Genomic DNA, 16,827 nt, shown 5'->3' with positions numbered 1-16,827 from the left:
GTATTTTGTGCACCCTGGTATTCCTCTCTCATATTTTTTCTTGGTTCCCAAGTTAGTTTGAAGCCCTCCCAATAGCACCAGCAAGGAACTCAGTCCCAGCTCTGTTCAGGTGCAAGCCGTCCAGCTTGTACAGGTGCCATCTCCCCCAGAGCCAGTCCCAGAGTCCCAGGAACCTAAAGCCCTCTATCCTGCACCATCTTTCCAGCCACACTTTCATCTGCCTTATCCTCATATTTCTGTACTCACTGGCACGTGGCACTGGGAGTAGACCGGATATGATTACATTAGAGGTCCTGCTTGCTAATTTTCTACCTAGCTCCCTAAATTCTGATTGCAGGGCCAAATCCCCCTTCCTACCTAAGTCATTGGTACCAATATGGTCCATGGCCTCTGGCTGATCACCCTCCCCCAGTAGAATGTCCTGCAGCCGCTCTGTGACATCCTTGAGCCTGGCACCAGGGAGGCAACATACCATCCTGAAGTCATGTCTAGGGCCAAAGAAATGCCTGTCTGTTCCCCTGACCAATGAATCCCCTATCACTATAGCTCTTCCTTTCTTCTTCCTCCCCTCCTGTACAAATGGGCCGCTCGTGGTACCACAAACAACACTCCCCTGAGGAATCAGTGCCCTGGTCAGCTTCCAAAATGGAAAACCGATTTGTGAGTGGGACCCAAGGGGACTCCTGCACTAACTGCCTACTTCTGTTGGACTGCCTGGTGGCCACCCATTCCTTCTCTGTCTCCAGGCCCTTAAGCTACGGTGTGACCACCTCTCTGAACATGCGGGAGGCACCATCAGGAAGTTTGTGGATGGCACAAAAATTGGCCATGTAATTGACAGTGAAGAGGATAGCTGTTGTCTCCAGAATGATATCAATGGTTTGGTTGAGTACATGGAAAAGTGGCAAATGGAATTTGGGGAGGGCAAGCAAAACAAGGAATACTCAATAAATGGGAGGATATTGAGAGACGTTGAGGAAATGAGAGACCTTGAAGTGCATGTCCACAGGTCCCTGAAGATGACAGGACAGGTGGATAAAGTGGTAAGGAAAGCATATGGAATGCTTTCCTTTATTGGATAAGGTATTGAATACAAAAACAGGGATGTAATGCTGGAATAAAATAAAGCGCTGGCTAGGCCACAGCTGGAATTTTGTGTACAGTTCTGGTCACCACATTACAAGAAGGAGATAATTGCTCTGTAGAGAGTACAGAGGATATTTACAAGAATGTTGCCAGGCCTTGAAAATTAGAGCTATGAGGAATGATTGGATAGGCTGGGGTTGTTTTCCTTAGAGCATGAGGCTGAGGGGTAACCTAATTGAGGTGTACAAAATTATGAGGGGACTAGATAAGGTAGACAGGAGAGACTAGTTTCCATAGCTGAGGGCTCAGTTACCGGGGGCATAGATTTAAGGTGATTGGTAGAAGGATTAGAGGGGACATGAGGTTTTCACCCAGAGGGTGGTGGGCATCTGGAATTCACTGCCTGAATTGGTGGTTGAGGCTGAAATGCTCAACTCGTTTAAAAGGTACCTGGATCTGCACCTAAAGTACTGTAACCTGCCAGGTTATTGACTAGGTGCTGGAAGTGGGATTAAAATGAGAGGCTAGTTTTATTTTTGGCCGGCGCAGGTAGGATGGGCTGAATGGCCTCTTTCTGGGCTCTAACTTTTCTATGGTTCTATCTTTTGTATGGTTCTGACTTTTTTCCATGGTTCAAAAAGCCCTGCAGCCCTCAACCCCCACAAACTCCATGTGCCACCTTCATGCTGACCTATACCACCTTATTACTCCAGCCATCCCCATGGCCCCCATACCCCTATGCCGATCCATGCCCCTCTACTCATCCCACATGGCCACTGAGACCCTCTCTACCAACTCATGGCCCCTCCTATTCTGTATGCCCCCCATATCCCTATGGCCCTTTATAGCACATAGTGCAACTCTTGCCAACCCATGCCCCCCACCCACCACCCTTTTCCCTTATCTTCCATGCCAACTCACCTAGTATCCTTTGACAGCTTAACAGTTCTTTGATAGTTCCAATGAGTTTATGCACTTTTTACACGCAATCATTTTCACTCCTAACAATCCCAAAGGGTCTCTTACCTCTCCCAAAGGGTCTCTTACCTCTCCCAAAGGGTCTCTTACCTCTCCCAAAGGGTGTCTTACATCTCCCAAAGGTGTCCCAGAACCATATCCAAAGGGGTACCTTACCTCTCCTGGCTGTCCAGATGAATCCACCAAGTTCAGGCCAGTTCTTCTGGTATAATCTGCACACTCTGGCCAGGATTTTCCATGCGTCGGGCGGGCTCAGCGGGGAGGGGTGATTGCGGAGCCGACCGCCGTCCGTGATCGGCTCCGCACCGTGATGTCACACAGGCGGGCCAATTAAGGCTGCCTCAGGGAGAATGAAGCGCTTATTAAAAAAATAAATACAATACAATAAAAATTTAATGAAATGTATCCCCTCATGTGACTGTGTCACATGACATGGGACATATTTTTATTTTCCAAAAAAAGTTTTTATTTAGTTTGTAAAAGCTTCAGGAAACCTCACCCTGCTTGTGGATGAGGTTCCGAAAAAACATAAAGATCGCTTGGCCTTTTGGCCTGCCCGCCAGCCCTAAGGCTGGATGAGCAGCATAAAGTTCTGGTTAATTACCTGGTTAATGGCCTTCATAGGCCTATTAATTATCGGCGGGCGCACAGCCAACTTTGGCACATACCTGCCGAATGAAATATCGTGCGACTTCTCGATGATGTCAGGACACATGCCTGATATCATTGTGCGTCATTTAACGATCCGGTTTGTCGAACGCGTGCCTGCACACCAAATGGAAAATTCTGCCCTCTGTCTCACACTCCTGCCTACCAAAAGCCCACTTCAGTGGAGGCAGATGAGGATTTAAATGGCCAGCTGCCTCCATAAACCACATGCGTGCAAACCCCAGATAACTCCTGTACCACCCCCACGAAAATAGTAAGTGCTCTGTAAGAGGGCAGGACTTAGAATTACCAGGCTTATACCAAGATGGAGAGCCTCTCTGTCATGCTGAAAATCTGGGCCTAAGTTTCAAAGATGTTTAAGGGAAGATTTTGTATGTTAAGACATGAATACTGTCCTTCTTGAGGTCCTGTTTAATCTTAACTGATCAATTGTTCAATCGTATGTTAATAATTACTGCATTTTGTTACCAGCTATGTTTGATGAGTGGAGAGATCATTCAAATGTCACAACAGATGAGCCTTATTTTTGAAGCTATGGATCTTTCCCAAGCCTCAGTAAGAGCCCTTTATTTCCTCCTGCGTGATTGTAGAACTGAAAGTTGTCAATTGTTTTTAAACCAAAAGAAAATAAATGCAACAATTAAGTTTGTCAAATTTATTAGTACAAATCAATGGTATTGCTATGCATTCTTAAAAGCAAATTTTTTAAAATTTATATTGTTAGCCTGCTACAGTCAGTCGTTGTGGTATGATCTATCTGGAGCCAGCCCAACTGGGCTGGAAGCCTATTGTAACATCCTGGCTTAAAGGTCTTACAAATATATCACATCATAAAGATATGCTGACTCTTTTGGAAGATCTCTTTGATTGGCTGGTTTCTCCTGCACTCCACGTTCTTCGCAAGCAGTGCAAGGTAAACAAAAGTTGTCTATTCATTAAAATTGAAAAATATAACAGGTGTTAAATTGTCATAAAGCATTTATATTTAAAGTGACTAAACTTAAAAGGAAAACCCATGATTTGTTCAGTAGGAACAAGGAGTAAAGTGAATTCCAAACCTTAACTGATGTACCAAATAGCCAACTAGGAATTCAGGTTCAGGCTAAGTTTACAGGGCACAGTGTAAAAGTTTTCTAACTGAGCCAGGTTTTAAAATTGGGATGCATAGGTCTAAATAGTGGTTAATTTTAATCAATTTGGGTTGAAGTTTTTTCCTTCATAAAGGAAAACAATAGCACATAGTTACCGAATGGCATTTTGTTTTTGCCCAGTTCCTGAGTTGATGTTGGCTTATATCTTGATTAGAGTCACAGCAATGAAAACTATTTGATTTTGCACATTAACACATCAAAAGTATGTCAGTACTTATATATATCAGTCACGACATGTCAGTTATGTGACAATGGAAAGGAGGTGAGTGCATCCTTAGTGCTTCCTCATAGAAAATCAGCAAAAGACTCATCCTATGACTCTATGAACTCGTTTCCAATTCAGAGTGGCAGTGGTGGAGGTTCAAGGGTATATTGTGTGCCAGCCCCCCTGTCCATCATAATCGATTCATGTTCCACTGGGACCAGGAAAGATGAATAGGAGTATACCCCTAAATAAATAAAAAAGGAAAAAGGAACAGCAAGCTCAGAATGTAATTATGAACAGCATGCGAGCTTTTGGCTAGAGCGTGTTTACTAAACCTATCGGACAAAGGGGTGCAGCCTTGCAGAGAGTTACTGTACACCTATTTCTGCCAAGCAAAGAGAAAGTGAGAAAAAAGCACCTTGGTAGTTGTAATGTTTCTGAGCGATCCTACCCAACCTCCTTACAATATTTGAGATTGCTGCTTAGGAGAGGTTAGATCTATGCTAAGATTTATACTGCGCATAAGTAAAAGTAGTGGCTGCTGCTGCTCTTCCCCTCCATTTTTTAAGTGAAGCTATTTCATTATTATTATTCAATCATGAGATGTGGGCATCACTAGCTGGGCCAGCATTTATTGCCCATCCTTAACTGCCCTTGAGCAGTTGAGCTTCCTTCTTGGACTGCTGCAGTTCATGTGATGTTGGTACACCCATAGTGCTGTTACAGAGTGAGTTCCAGGATTTTGACCCAGTGACAGTGAAGGAACAGCGATATATTTCCAAGTCAGAATGGTGTGTGGCTTGGAGGGGAACTTCCAGCTGTTTCCATCTGTCTGCTGCCCTTGTCCTTCTAGATGGTAAGGGTCGTGAAAGGTACTGTCTGAAGAATCTTAATGAGTTCCTGCAGTGCATCTTGTAGATGGTACACACTGCTGCCACTGTGTGTTGGTGGTGGAGGGAGTGAATGTTTGTAGATGGGGTGTCAATCAAGCAGGCTGCTTTGTCCTGGAAGGTGTTAAGCTTCTTGAGTGTTGTTGGAGCTGCACTCATCTAGGCAAGTGGAGAGTATTCCATCAAACTCCTGACTTATGCCTTGTAGATGGTGGATAGGCTTTGGAGAGTAAGGAGGTGAGTTACTTGCTGCAGGATTCCGAGCCTCTAACCTGCTGTTGTGGCCACAGTATTTATATGGCTAGTCCAGTTCAGTTTCTGGTCTATGGTAACCCTCAGGATGTTTATAGAGGGGCCATCAGCGATAGTAATGCCATTGCTAAGATTCCTTAAATTATTTTCATTTGCACTAAAAAGCAAGATGAGCACTGCTATTTAGATTTGCATGCTACAGCATTAATGGGGTCCTGATTGTGAAAGACGGGGGTGGACAAACCTTTCAGCCTCAGGGCCACATCTGTGTATAGAAATTTTATGGGCATACGGGCAACAAAAAACGCTCAAAAAGCAAACAGTTATAATAAAGATAAATTTTGGCACAAATATGAAACATTTATGATGATAATTATACCAACAACATGGATTTTTTTGCATACGATAACAAAACCAAACGTGTACCCTCTTTTTTCATGCCCTTAGTTTAATGTGAACAATGCAGTTGGTCACTCTTTATACAATGTATCAAAGTCAGGTGTCACTTATTCTCTCTCCACACATGCTGTCTGACCTGCTGAGCACTCCTAGCATTTTCTGTTTTTATTTTAGATTTCCAGCATCCGCAGTGTCTTGCTTTTGTCTGCCAATGTAAATGCTGATTTACTGTGATCTACAATCCAGGACAAAGCAACCTGCTTGATCAGCACCCCATCCACCACCTTAACTAATCACTTCCTCCACCATTGCACAGTGGCAGCAGTGTGTACCATATGTAAGTGGCACTGCAGCAATTCACCAAGCCTTCTTTGACAGGACCTTCTAAACTCACAACCTCTACTGCCTAGAACAACAAGGGCAGCCATCACATGGGAACATCACCGCCTGCAAATTCCCCTCCAAGCCACAGATGGTGATATATTTTGCAGTTGATGAAGCTTAAAGCTGGCACAAGCCTCAGAAATTTATGCAAATACAATTTTGATCAATTTTAACCGTGACCTGAGCAGGGAAGCTGACATGATTTCCTTGTCAGCAGTAACAGGACTGTCGAAGTCCTGAAGGCAGAAGAAACTGTTCTGGTAAGGCTGCTTCTTTTCTAGACCCAAGATGAGCAAAAGTGCCCCATTGTGCCAAGCAAAATCAGGGCCTCCCGCACCCAACTGCCATCTTTCCCTCCTGAATCCTTCTCCCGACTCACTTACCTGGCAGCCAAGGGCTACTTGATGCTCATTTCCTGACAGCTGCTGTGCGCCCTCTGGGCAGGAATTGAACAGGCATTATTTAAATGAGAAAACAAAAACAAAAATACCTGGAAAAACTCAGCAGATCTGGCAGCATCTGCAGAGAGGAAAGCAGTTAACGTTTCGAGTCCAAATGACCCTTCAACAGAACTAAGTAAAAATAGAAGAGAGGTGAAATTTAAGGTGGGGTGGGACAAGTAGAGCTGGATAGAGGGCCAGTGATAGGTGGAGATAACCAAAAGATGTCACAGACAAAAGGACAAAGAGGCGTTGAAGGTGGTGATATTATCTAAGGAATGTGCTAATTAAGGGTAGAAAGCAGGACAAGCAAGGTACAGATAGCCCTAGTGGGGGTGGGGTGTGGTGAAGGAATCGAAATAGGCTAAAACGTAGAGATAAAACAATGGATGGAAATACATTTAAAAATAATGGAAATAGATGGGAAAAGAAAAATCTATATAAATTATTGGGAAAAAAAAGGAGGGGATCGGAAAGGGGGGTGGGGATGGAGGAGAGAGTTCATGATCTAATTTTTGCTTTTAACTATTTAAATGAGGCCCAGCAATGGAATTCATTATGACACCCTGCTAGGCAGGAAATCATGTCACCAGCACATTCTCCTAACACAGTTCTGCTCCATGTTAAAATCTTAGGTCATTTAGGTCAGTTAGACACATGGCATTATAAGAGTTATTTTGAGCTACAAAATTAAGAATTCCTCATAAAAATAGTACAACAGACTGTAAGAAAATAGACATTTATGTCATTTTTAGTTTATAGATAAACAGTAAAGTATAACTAAATTATTTGTCATTATGAAACAGGTATTGTAATGAATATTGCTGATATAATTCCCATGTCAAATATTCAGGAACTTGTTCCAACATCTGACAGCAATACTGTGGTTTCGCTGACTCGTCTTTTTGACATGCTTCTCAGTGACCAACTGACAGCAGACTCTGATTCCAAAAACGTTCGTGTCTGGATTATGGTATGAAATATTACTTCTAGTATTACTTCCTATTTCATGAGAAGATACCTGGTGCCTTTTTTTTCATCCTCTTTTTAATTCTAAGTACCTGGGTGGCCTACTCCAGGTCTCCACAATGTTGTTCAAAAGGTGGAAACTGAGTGCTGTGCATAAGTGACCTGAGGTTATTTCCCTTCTGATTTCATATCAAGATCAATAATGTAGATAGTTACTATTATGCAGCCTTTTAAATTTGATCACAAATATTGGAATTGATGGATGAAACAGGATACATTGTCATTTCTCTTGGAACCCAAATGTTATGGCCTTACACTTGATGTCATCCGGAAAACAAAAGGGCAGATTTTACTGCCCCCTATCTTATTGCTAGTCAGAGCAATGTATCCATAGTAAACTGCACTAGGTCAACCATAAACTCTGGATTTCCTGCTTGAGTCAATTTAAATAGCCCAGACAGCCTTGGCACAAACTCACCCTCTGGGAAGCCCTAGCACTAATGGTTGAAGCAAGAAATCAGGCCATTTGGAGATTTGACAGGCCTGCTGTTGTATCATTGGCCATATGAGCAGGATCTTCTGGTTGTCAATGGAGGGAATTTAGGATTTGAGGACGTAACTTACATCCGAAACAATCCATTCAGGAAAGAAGTTAGGAAACATTTCTTTACAAAAATGTGGCAGAAGTGTGAAGCCCTCAACTATAAAAAGCGGTAGATGCTAGCTGAATCAATAATTTTAAATCTGAGAGTGGTTAACAAAAATCTACCAAAGGTATTGAGCCAAAGTGGGTAAATGGAATTAAATTAGATCATAGTTAATTTGAATCTTAATGGAAGAACATCAGAACATTGATGCATTAAGCCTATCCCCACTGTAGGTGCATTGCAAGCTTCCTCCCCACTTCATTCACCTCCCACCCCTCCCCCCTCCTTTTAGTGTTAGTCTTAAACTCAGTGATAACACTTTCACCTCTGAATCAGAAAGTTGTGTGTTGATGTCCCATTCTAGAGACTTGAGCACCTAACCTGAACTGACACATCAGTGCAGTACTGAGGGGATGCTGCACCGTTGAAAGTGTTGTTTTACAGATGCGATGTTAAGCTAAGCTCAAGTAAACATAAAAGATCCTACAGCATTTTTTGAAGGAAGAATAAGTTTTCCCAGGGCAGCATTTTCCCCCCGTCTTGCGGGGGTTGTGCGGAAGCGGGCGGGGACGGGCGAGTTCCCAATTGGTGCCCCCAGTTGGGGCCGCGCCACCATTTTATGTGGGTGGGCCAATTAAGGCCTGCCCAGCGTGATGTCCACCTGGAAGCGCTGAGTGCTCCCTGTGTGGGTGGGAGGGGATTCTCTGAGCTGGGAGTGTGCTCTTTCGCACATGTGCACGAACGAGCGCACAGATCTCCCTGAGGCAAAGTGCCGTTATAAAAATTTTTTAAAGGTTAGAAAATTTTTTCCTGACATATCCCCTCATGTGACACTGTCACATGAGCTGGGACATGTCCATTACTTTTATTTAAAAATATTCCAAAAATTTTAAATCCGTCATGAAACCTCATCCTGCCCATGCATGAGGGTTCGTGCTTTTTCGGAAGGCCGCCTGGGCTCTTTGCGTGCCCGGCAATCTTAAGGTTGGACGGGCAGGTCCATTAATCATTTCACTTACTTTTTTAATGGCCTTAATAGGCCGTTGATGGCTGCGCGCCCACCGAACTGAAAATCTAAATGACATGGGGAGACATCGGGACGCATGCCCGACGTCACCTCGCATCATTTTACACATGGCAAGTGGGCCCCGCCCCCCCTCGCAGGCCGGAAAGAACTGCCTCCAGTGTCTCAGCAAACGTTTTCCCCTCAGCTAACAGCATTAAAACAGCTGCTATTGCTAATTGCCGAATTTTGTGCACAAATTGACTGCAGATTGTATATTTTGTACAGTCCATTGGTACCCATGTTGGAATTTGTTAAAATAATATTATGAGGATAATTAATTTTAATCCATAGATTGTAGTTTACTCCTACAGTAATATATTTGTGTAAAATTTGTCATTCAAGATTCCAAAGGGCCTTGACAGGGCAGAAACTGAGAGGTTGTTTCCCCTGGCTGGGAAACCTAGAGAACGGGGCACAGTCTCAAGATAAAGGGTGAATTATTTAGAACTGAGATGAGGAGAAATTCCTTCACTCAAAGGGTTATGGATCTTTGGAATGCTCTATCCCAGATGTTGAATATGTTTAAGGTTGAGATAGACAGGTTTTTGGTCTTTTAGGGAATCGAGGGATATGGGGAATAGGTGGGAAAGCCGAAAATCCTTTCCTATACTATTGCACTTGGTTTTATGAAAGGGAAATGATGTTTGGCAAATTTATTAGAGCTTATTGAGAATGTAAGTAGTAGGACAGATAAAGGGGAACCAGTGGATGTAGAGTACTTGGGCCCAAATTTTCACTCCCAGGTCGGGTGCGTAGAGTAGAATTCCCAGCTCTGTGAACCTGGTCTTTAAAATTGGCCACCTGTAGTTCCGATTTTTGTTTGTTTTGGTCGGGGTGGGGGGAATGCTTAGAAGTTGGGCCCGCTGCCCCTGGAATGAATGTGGAGGCTGTTGCATGCAGAAGTGGGCTGCACAGAAGGCCTGCCTCTGTGCTCCAGCACTTTGTTGAACTAGATTAAAACAAAAAACAATCCTCACCCCCACCCCCCCAACACTCTCAATGCCCCATCCAAGCCACCTCATGACCCCAGTACCCCTTCCCCCCCGACAATGGCCCCAGATACCCTGTACGCCAACCCATATTCCTCTACCCACCCCCATGGCCCCTCGTTCCCCTAATCCCTCCACATCCCCATGGCCCTTCATATCCCTTATGCCAACTTAGTGCCAACCCATGCCCACAATCCTTTGTCCTTACCCCTCTATACCAACTCACCTCATATCCTTTGTGAATTCTTTGACAGCTTTAACAGTTGCGATGAGTTTATGCACTTTTTACACACAATTATGTATACTTTTAACAATCCCAAAGGTTGTCTTACATCTCCCAAAGTTATCCCAGGGCCTTATCCAAAGGGGTACCTTATCTCTCCAAAGCCTGGCTAGAAAAACGAATCAACCAAGTTCAGACCAGCTCTTACCCAGTTTAATCTGCACACCCTGGGTTTCACATTTCTGGCCTACCAAAACCCCACTTCAGTGGAGGCAGCTGGGAACTTAAATGGCCAGCTGCCACAGTAAACTGCACTTGTGTGAAGCCCGGTCCAACTCTAGTCTTACACCACGAATATAGGAAGTGCCATGTTCAGGGGCGGCTCTTAGGATTTCAGGCTCACCACCATAATGGAAAGGCTCTCTGTCGTGGCAAAACGTCTCAGCCTTGAATTGCAAAAGGCATTCGATAGGGTGCCACACAAAAGGTTAATAAACAAGAAAAGAGCTGGTAAGAACAAAAATAAAAACAAAAAACTGCGGCTGCTGGAAATCCAAAACAAAAACAGAATTACGTGGAAAAACTCAGCAGGTCTGGCAGCATTGGCGGAGAAGAAAAGAGTTGACGTTTTGAGTCCTCATGACCCTTCGACAGAACTGATTGAATGTTAGAAGAGGGGTGAAATATATGCTGGTTTAAGGTGGTGGGGTGGGGGGGGGAAAGGGAAGTGGGGTGGGGGTGGTGTGGTTGTAGGGACAAGCAAGCAGTGATAGGAGCAGATAATCAAAAGATGTCACAGACAATGGAACAAAGAAGTGTGGAAGGTGGTGATATTATCTAAACAAATGTGCTAATTAAGAATGGATGGCAGGGTGTTTAAGGTACAGCTCTAGTGGGGGTGGGGTGGAAAGACTAGCCCGGCATACAAGATTTAAAAATAATGGAAATAGGTGGGAAAAGAAAAATCTATATAAATTATTGGAAAAAACAAAAGGAAGGGGGAAGAAATGGAAAGGGGGTGGGGATGGAGGAGGGAGTTCAAGATCTAAAGTTGTTGAATTCAATATTCAGTCCGGAAGGCTGTAAAGTGCCTAGTTGGAAGAAGAGGTGCTGTTCCTCCAGTTTGCGTTGGGCTTCACTGGAACAATGCAGCAAGCCAAGGACAGACATGTGGGCAAGAGAGCTGGGGTATATATTAGCATGGAAAGAGGATTGGTTAACTGATAGGAAACAAAAAGTAGAGATGAATGAGACATTTTCAAGTTGGCAGGCTGTGACAAGTGGAGTGGCACAAAGATCAGTGTAATTTTCAGCTATTTACAATCTATATTAATGACTTAGATGAAGAGACAGAGAATAATGTATCTATGTTTACTGTTGATACAAAGCTAGGTGGGAATGTAAACTGGCCGGAGGACCAGACGCTGCAAAGAGATATAGACAGGTTAAGTGAGCGGACAACAAGATGGCGAATGAATATAATGAGGGGAAGTGTGAGGTTAATCATTGGTCGTAAGAATGGAATGTTCAGTGGGACTTGGGTGTACCTGCACAAGGAATGTGCAGGCTTGGCAAGCAATTAGGAAGTCAAATGGCATGTTGTTTTTTATTACTAGGGGATTAGAGTACTAGGATAAAAAAGTCTTGCTACAAGTATACAGGATTTGGTGAGTCCACACCTGGAATACTGTGTGCAGTTTTGGTCTCCATATTTGTGGAAGGATATATATTTGCATTGTAGGCAGTACAGCGAAGATTCACTAGATTGGTCCCTGGGATGAGAGGCTATGTAAATTGGGTCTATATTCTTTGGAGTTTAGAAGAATCAGAGGTGATCTCATTGAAACATTCAAGATTCTGAAGGGCCTTGACATGGTAGAAACTGAGGGTTGTTTCTCCTGACTGGGGAATCTAGAGCTTAGAGGCACAGTCTCAGTATAGACCATAATAAAACCATAAGACGTAGGAGCAGAAGTAGGTCATTCGGCCCGTTGAATCTGCTCCGCCATTCATGGCTGATCTGATAATCCTCAACTCCACTTTCCTGCCTTTTTCCCATAACCCCTGATTCCCTTACTGATCAAAAATCTGTCTAACTCAGCCTTGAATATTCTTAACGACCCATCCTCTATAGCCCTCTGCGGTAAAGAATTCCACAGATTGACCACCCTCTGAGAGAAGAAATTCCCCCTCATCTCTGTTTTAAATGGGCGCCCCATTACTCTGGTCCTAGCATAAAGGATGAATTATTTAGAACTGAGCTGAGGAGAGACTCCTTCACTCAAAATGGTTGTGCATCTTTGAAATGCTCTATCCCAGAGGGTTGTGAATGCTCCATTATTGAATACATTTATGGTTGAGATAGACAGATTTTTGGTCTCTTAGGAAATCAAGGGATATGGAGAACAGCCGGGAAAGCCGAAGATCAGTCATAGTCATATTGAATGGTGGAGCAGGTTTGACGTGCAGTATACTCCAATCTGGCTCCTATTTGTATATTCTTTCTTTTACATATCTGATACTTGCATTTGCTTTTCAAAAATTAAATCTGACTTCATCTTGTTTCCAGGCTGCCTTTTGTTTTGCCTTGATTTGGTCAATTGGTGCATCCTGTGACAAAGAGGGTCGAAAAGTATTTGATGCATTTATGCGTGAAGTCGTGTCTGTAAAATCTACATATCCACCACCAGTTTCTGTGGGAAAATGGGAATGTCCTTTTGAGGAAAAAGGACATGTCTATGACTACATGTATGAGGTATGGCTTATTCTAGTCCCTGAACCAACAGCTTTGAAAACTCAAAGTAATTGAGTTCTTTATTGAAAATAAAGGACAGGATAATATAAAACTGCCTTCGTAGTTATTACATATGCAATAGGCACTGATGAAAGAGTAACCGTTTTTATAAGCTTTCTTGTCAGTTTTCTCTCCTTCACATTGCTTCTCCTAAAGTTGCTGATGGATGCTAGTCATCCACTGCTACTTCAGTCAAGTTTGGCAATAGTGCCAGCAGGCTATTTGACTTCAAGAATGTCAAGAGTGGAGTCTGATTTAGCCCTCATCTGATGTTTCTTGCACACTTATTGAATATAGCTCAGGAGCAAAAATTATAATTGATTTCTACCCCTTAACCCAGGTACATTGATATCAATTGATGTACCCTGATTGAGATCAGCTAAGTACACACTGGGAATCAAAATTCAGACCATCCCAGATACTATGATTTTGTTATTAACTGGATGAACTTCATTGCTCAGCAGGGAAATTTGGACTAACAATTCATATATCCAATTTTTACTTTGGTAAGGCAAGGATATAGATTTTCTAATATGAGTGGTATTACTGAACATAGTGATTTTACTCTCAGTAAACATTCTTACAGTCAAGCATTTCATCAAGCAAATAATGTTATAGTCTAAGTCAAGAGTTAAAAAATAGAGTCCCTGTCCGTAATGCAGTTTGTGTTGCCAGAACCCATGCAAATGCAAACTGCAACAGTGGTTAAACTTCACGATTCTTGGATTTGGGGAGGGTGAAAAAAAAATTCCTCTCTAAGGAGGGGCAGGAACTTGTGTTCCCCTATGTCAAGGGGAATTTCCAGGATTCCCCGGGGAGTTCCACCCATTCCATCCTTCGAAACTTTCAGGGAACTTAGAGCCTTAAAAAGACCTCAAAATTTTTACGATGGAAAGATAATTGATTCCAGAGGGTACAGAAGATATGAAACTGAAAATTTTTGTTGGCTTCTTCAAGAGTCTTCTGCCTTCAGAGCACCATGATATCTGTGATATTCCGACCGGTGGTTCAGGATAGGTGCAATGAACCAACTCCATTTATGCAAATATCCTCATCCCTGCAATTTGGCCAGCCAGGACAAAAAGGATCTAAGAGCCTACATTTGTAACTATGTGCCATAAATATATAGTTGGAACATTATGGGATATAAGGGTGTTGAATAAAATACAAGCAAGTCATGCTAAACCTTTACAAATAACTCGTTCGACTCACATGGAGTAGTGTGCACAATTCTGGGAACCACACATTAGGAAGGTTGTCAAGGCACTGGAGAGGTAACAGAAGGGATTTAACCAGGATGATACTAGAGATAAGAGACTTTGGTTATGTGTGGAGATTGGAGAAGCTGAATTTTCTCTTTAAAGCAGAGAAGGTTAAGGGAGGATCTCATAGAGATCTTCAAAATAAAGAAGGACTTTGAGAGAGTAAGCAGGGAGAAATTGTTTCCTCTGGCAAGTGGGGCAGTAAGCAGAAGTCATAATTGGATTACATATCTTTAAAGATGTGTATGTTTTGAGGAGGTGAACAAAACTAAGAGAAATTGTTGAAAAATTAATTTAATACACACAAAGTAATTTTTAATTTGCCTATGAACTACTTTCTGTTGACTCTGCAACACTTTTACAGTTTAAAGGCAGAGGACGTTGGGTCCACTGGAATGAAACAATAAAGACTCTTGCTCTGGGTGATAAGAACACAAAAGTCCAAGACATCATAGTTCCTACTATGGACACAGTCAGATACACCTACCTGTTGGACCTCTGTGTTACAAATGGAAAGTAAGGAAGAATCTGCTTATTAGAAAATGTTCTTTGATTTGCACTGGTTCTCTTTTACACTATATAATGAAACAGTCATGCAGATAATTCAAATTTAAAGAGCTGGGCCCTCTAGTGGCTGCAGTTATACTGGGGGAATTTTATGGAACCTGCAAGAGAGGGAAATGTGGTATGCAGGTGACTGAATTAGGTGGGAACTGAAATTTTGAATTCCTAATGATGGGTTGAGATGCCAAGATTTGTGTTTGTGACATATCAGGCCTCATGCTGGCATATGGTGAGTTCCCACTTGTAATACTTTAGTATGCCATGAATACTCATTAGCATAATTTTTTTATCATTACGTCCTACATTCAATGTAAAGTCAGTGGTGCACAAGAATTGCATGGCACCCCGTTCATGTTTATTTAAAGGTGACATGCACCTTGTGCAGTTGTGTATAAGACCAGTAGTTTTCTTTGCTAAACTCTGCAGCACAAGGGAGGGGAGCAGGAGAATGGCAGCACTGGCAAGGATGAGTCAAGGGTAAGGTGGGGGAAAGGGGTGGGAGTGAAGGTATTGAGGAGTGGAAGAAAGACTGGCCTAATGTCTTGATTGTATTGTAGTTGGGAATGATGGTTGGGACAAGCGTGAAGGTGACAGGAGGAGGATGGAAGGTAAGGTTCTATTGTAAACCTTAGAGTGACCATTTTTGCAATGTCTCCAGAAGCACATGTGGTGCCAGGATTGCAGCTCGAAATGGAAGGAGCACAGAATGTTATGGGTGGAGTTTTGGTTGTGGACAATAGAAGGAGTTAGAAATCTCCCTGCTCATCAGTTCTATGGGTGAAATCCATGGGTATACATGTTCTCATTAACACTGTCTGTCTTCTTCACACAGCTCTGTTGCTGGAATACCAATGGGTCTCTTTAGGGAGAGGCGATGGCATTGTGGTAGTGTCACTGGACTAGTAATCCAGAGGCCCATGCTAATGCTCTGGGGCACAGGTTTAAATCCCATCACAGCAGTTGGTGGAATTTAAATTCAATTAACAACTCTGTAATTAACAGCTGGTCTTAGTAATAATGACCATGAAACCATTGTTGATTGTCATAAAAACCCATCTGGTTCACTAATGTCCTTTAGGAAAAGAAATCTGCCATCCTTACCTGTTCTGGCCTATATTTGACTAGAGATCCACAGCAATAGGCTGACTCTTAAATGCCCTCTGAAATGGCCTAGCAAGCTAGTCAGTTGTATCAAATTGCTACAAAGTCTACAAAAAAGAACGAAACCAGATAGATCACCCAGCATCGACCTAGGCACTGGAAATGACAATAGCAAACCCAGCCTTGTCGATCCTGCAAAGTCCTCCTTAATAACATCTAGGGGCTTGTGCCAAAATTGGGAGAGCTGTCCCATAGACTAGTCAAGCAACAACCTGACATAGTCCTATTCACAGAATCATACCTTGCACATAAGTGTCCCAGACACTACCATAACCATTCCTGGGTATATCCTGTCCCACTGTCAGGAAAGACGCACCAGACGAGATGGCAGAGTGGTGTACAGTTTGGAGGGAGTTGCCTTGGGAGTCCTCAACATCAACTTTGGACCCCATAAAGTCTCATGGCATCAGGTCAAACATGGACAAGATTACCAGTTCACCCCCGCACACCACCACCCCACTGCACTCCCTGCACGCCCACCCCCCCCCCCCCCACCCCGCCCCCCCACCCCTTAGCCAATCATCAGTACTCCTCTATGTTGAACAGCACTTAGAGGAAGCACTGAGGGTGGCTAGGGCACAGAATGTACTCTGGGTGGGGGACTTAAATTCCATCACCAAGAGTGGCTCAGTAGCTCCACTACTGACCAAACTAGCCAAGTCCTAAAGGAAATAGCTGCTAGACTGGGTCTGCAGCAG

The 16,827-nt window shown here is 43.2% G+C and overlaps 1 protein-coding gene across 1 annotated transcript in view; it reads left to right on the top strand.

Annotated features, from left to right (window-relative positions):
• Window positions 1-16,827, top strand: part of dnah12 (dynein, axonemal, heavy chain 12) — a 357,153-nt gene that overhangs the window by 169,764 nt on the left and 170,562 nt on the right. Inside the window, exons 33-37 of the mRNA XM_041191445.1 lie at window positions 3,205-3,288; window positions 3,458-3,646; window positions 7,308-7,427; window positions 12,918-13,103; window positions 14,769-14,920. Of these exons, the coding sequence (XP_041047379.1) occupies window positions 3,205-3,288; window positions 3,458-3,646; window positions 7,308-7,427; window positions 12,918-13,103; window positions 14,769-14,920 (731 nt within the window). The remainder of the gene's footprint in view (window positions 1-3,204; window positions 3,289-3,457; window positions 3,647-7,307; window positions 7,428-12,917; window positions 13,104-14,768; window positions 14,921-16,827) is intronic.

The sequence above is a fragment of the Carcharodon carcharias genome, chromosome 7 (genome assembly GCF_017639515.1).
Source record: "Carcharodon carcharias isolate sCarCar2 chromosome 7, sCarCar2.pri, whole genome shotgun sequence".
Classification (NCBI taxonomy): domain Eukaryota; kingdom Metazoa; phylum Chordata; class Chondrichthyes; order Lamniformes; family Lamnidae; genus Carcharodon; species Carcharodon carcharias.
This window is presented reverse-complemented; position numbering and strand designations above follow the sequence as displayed.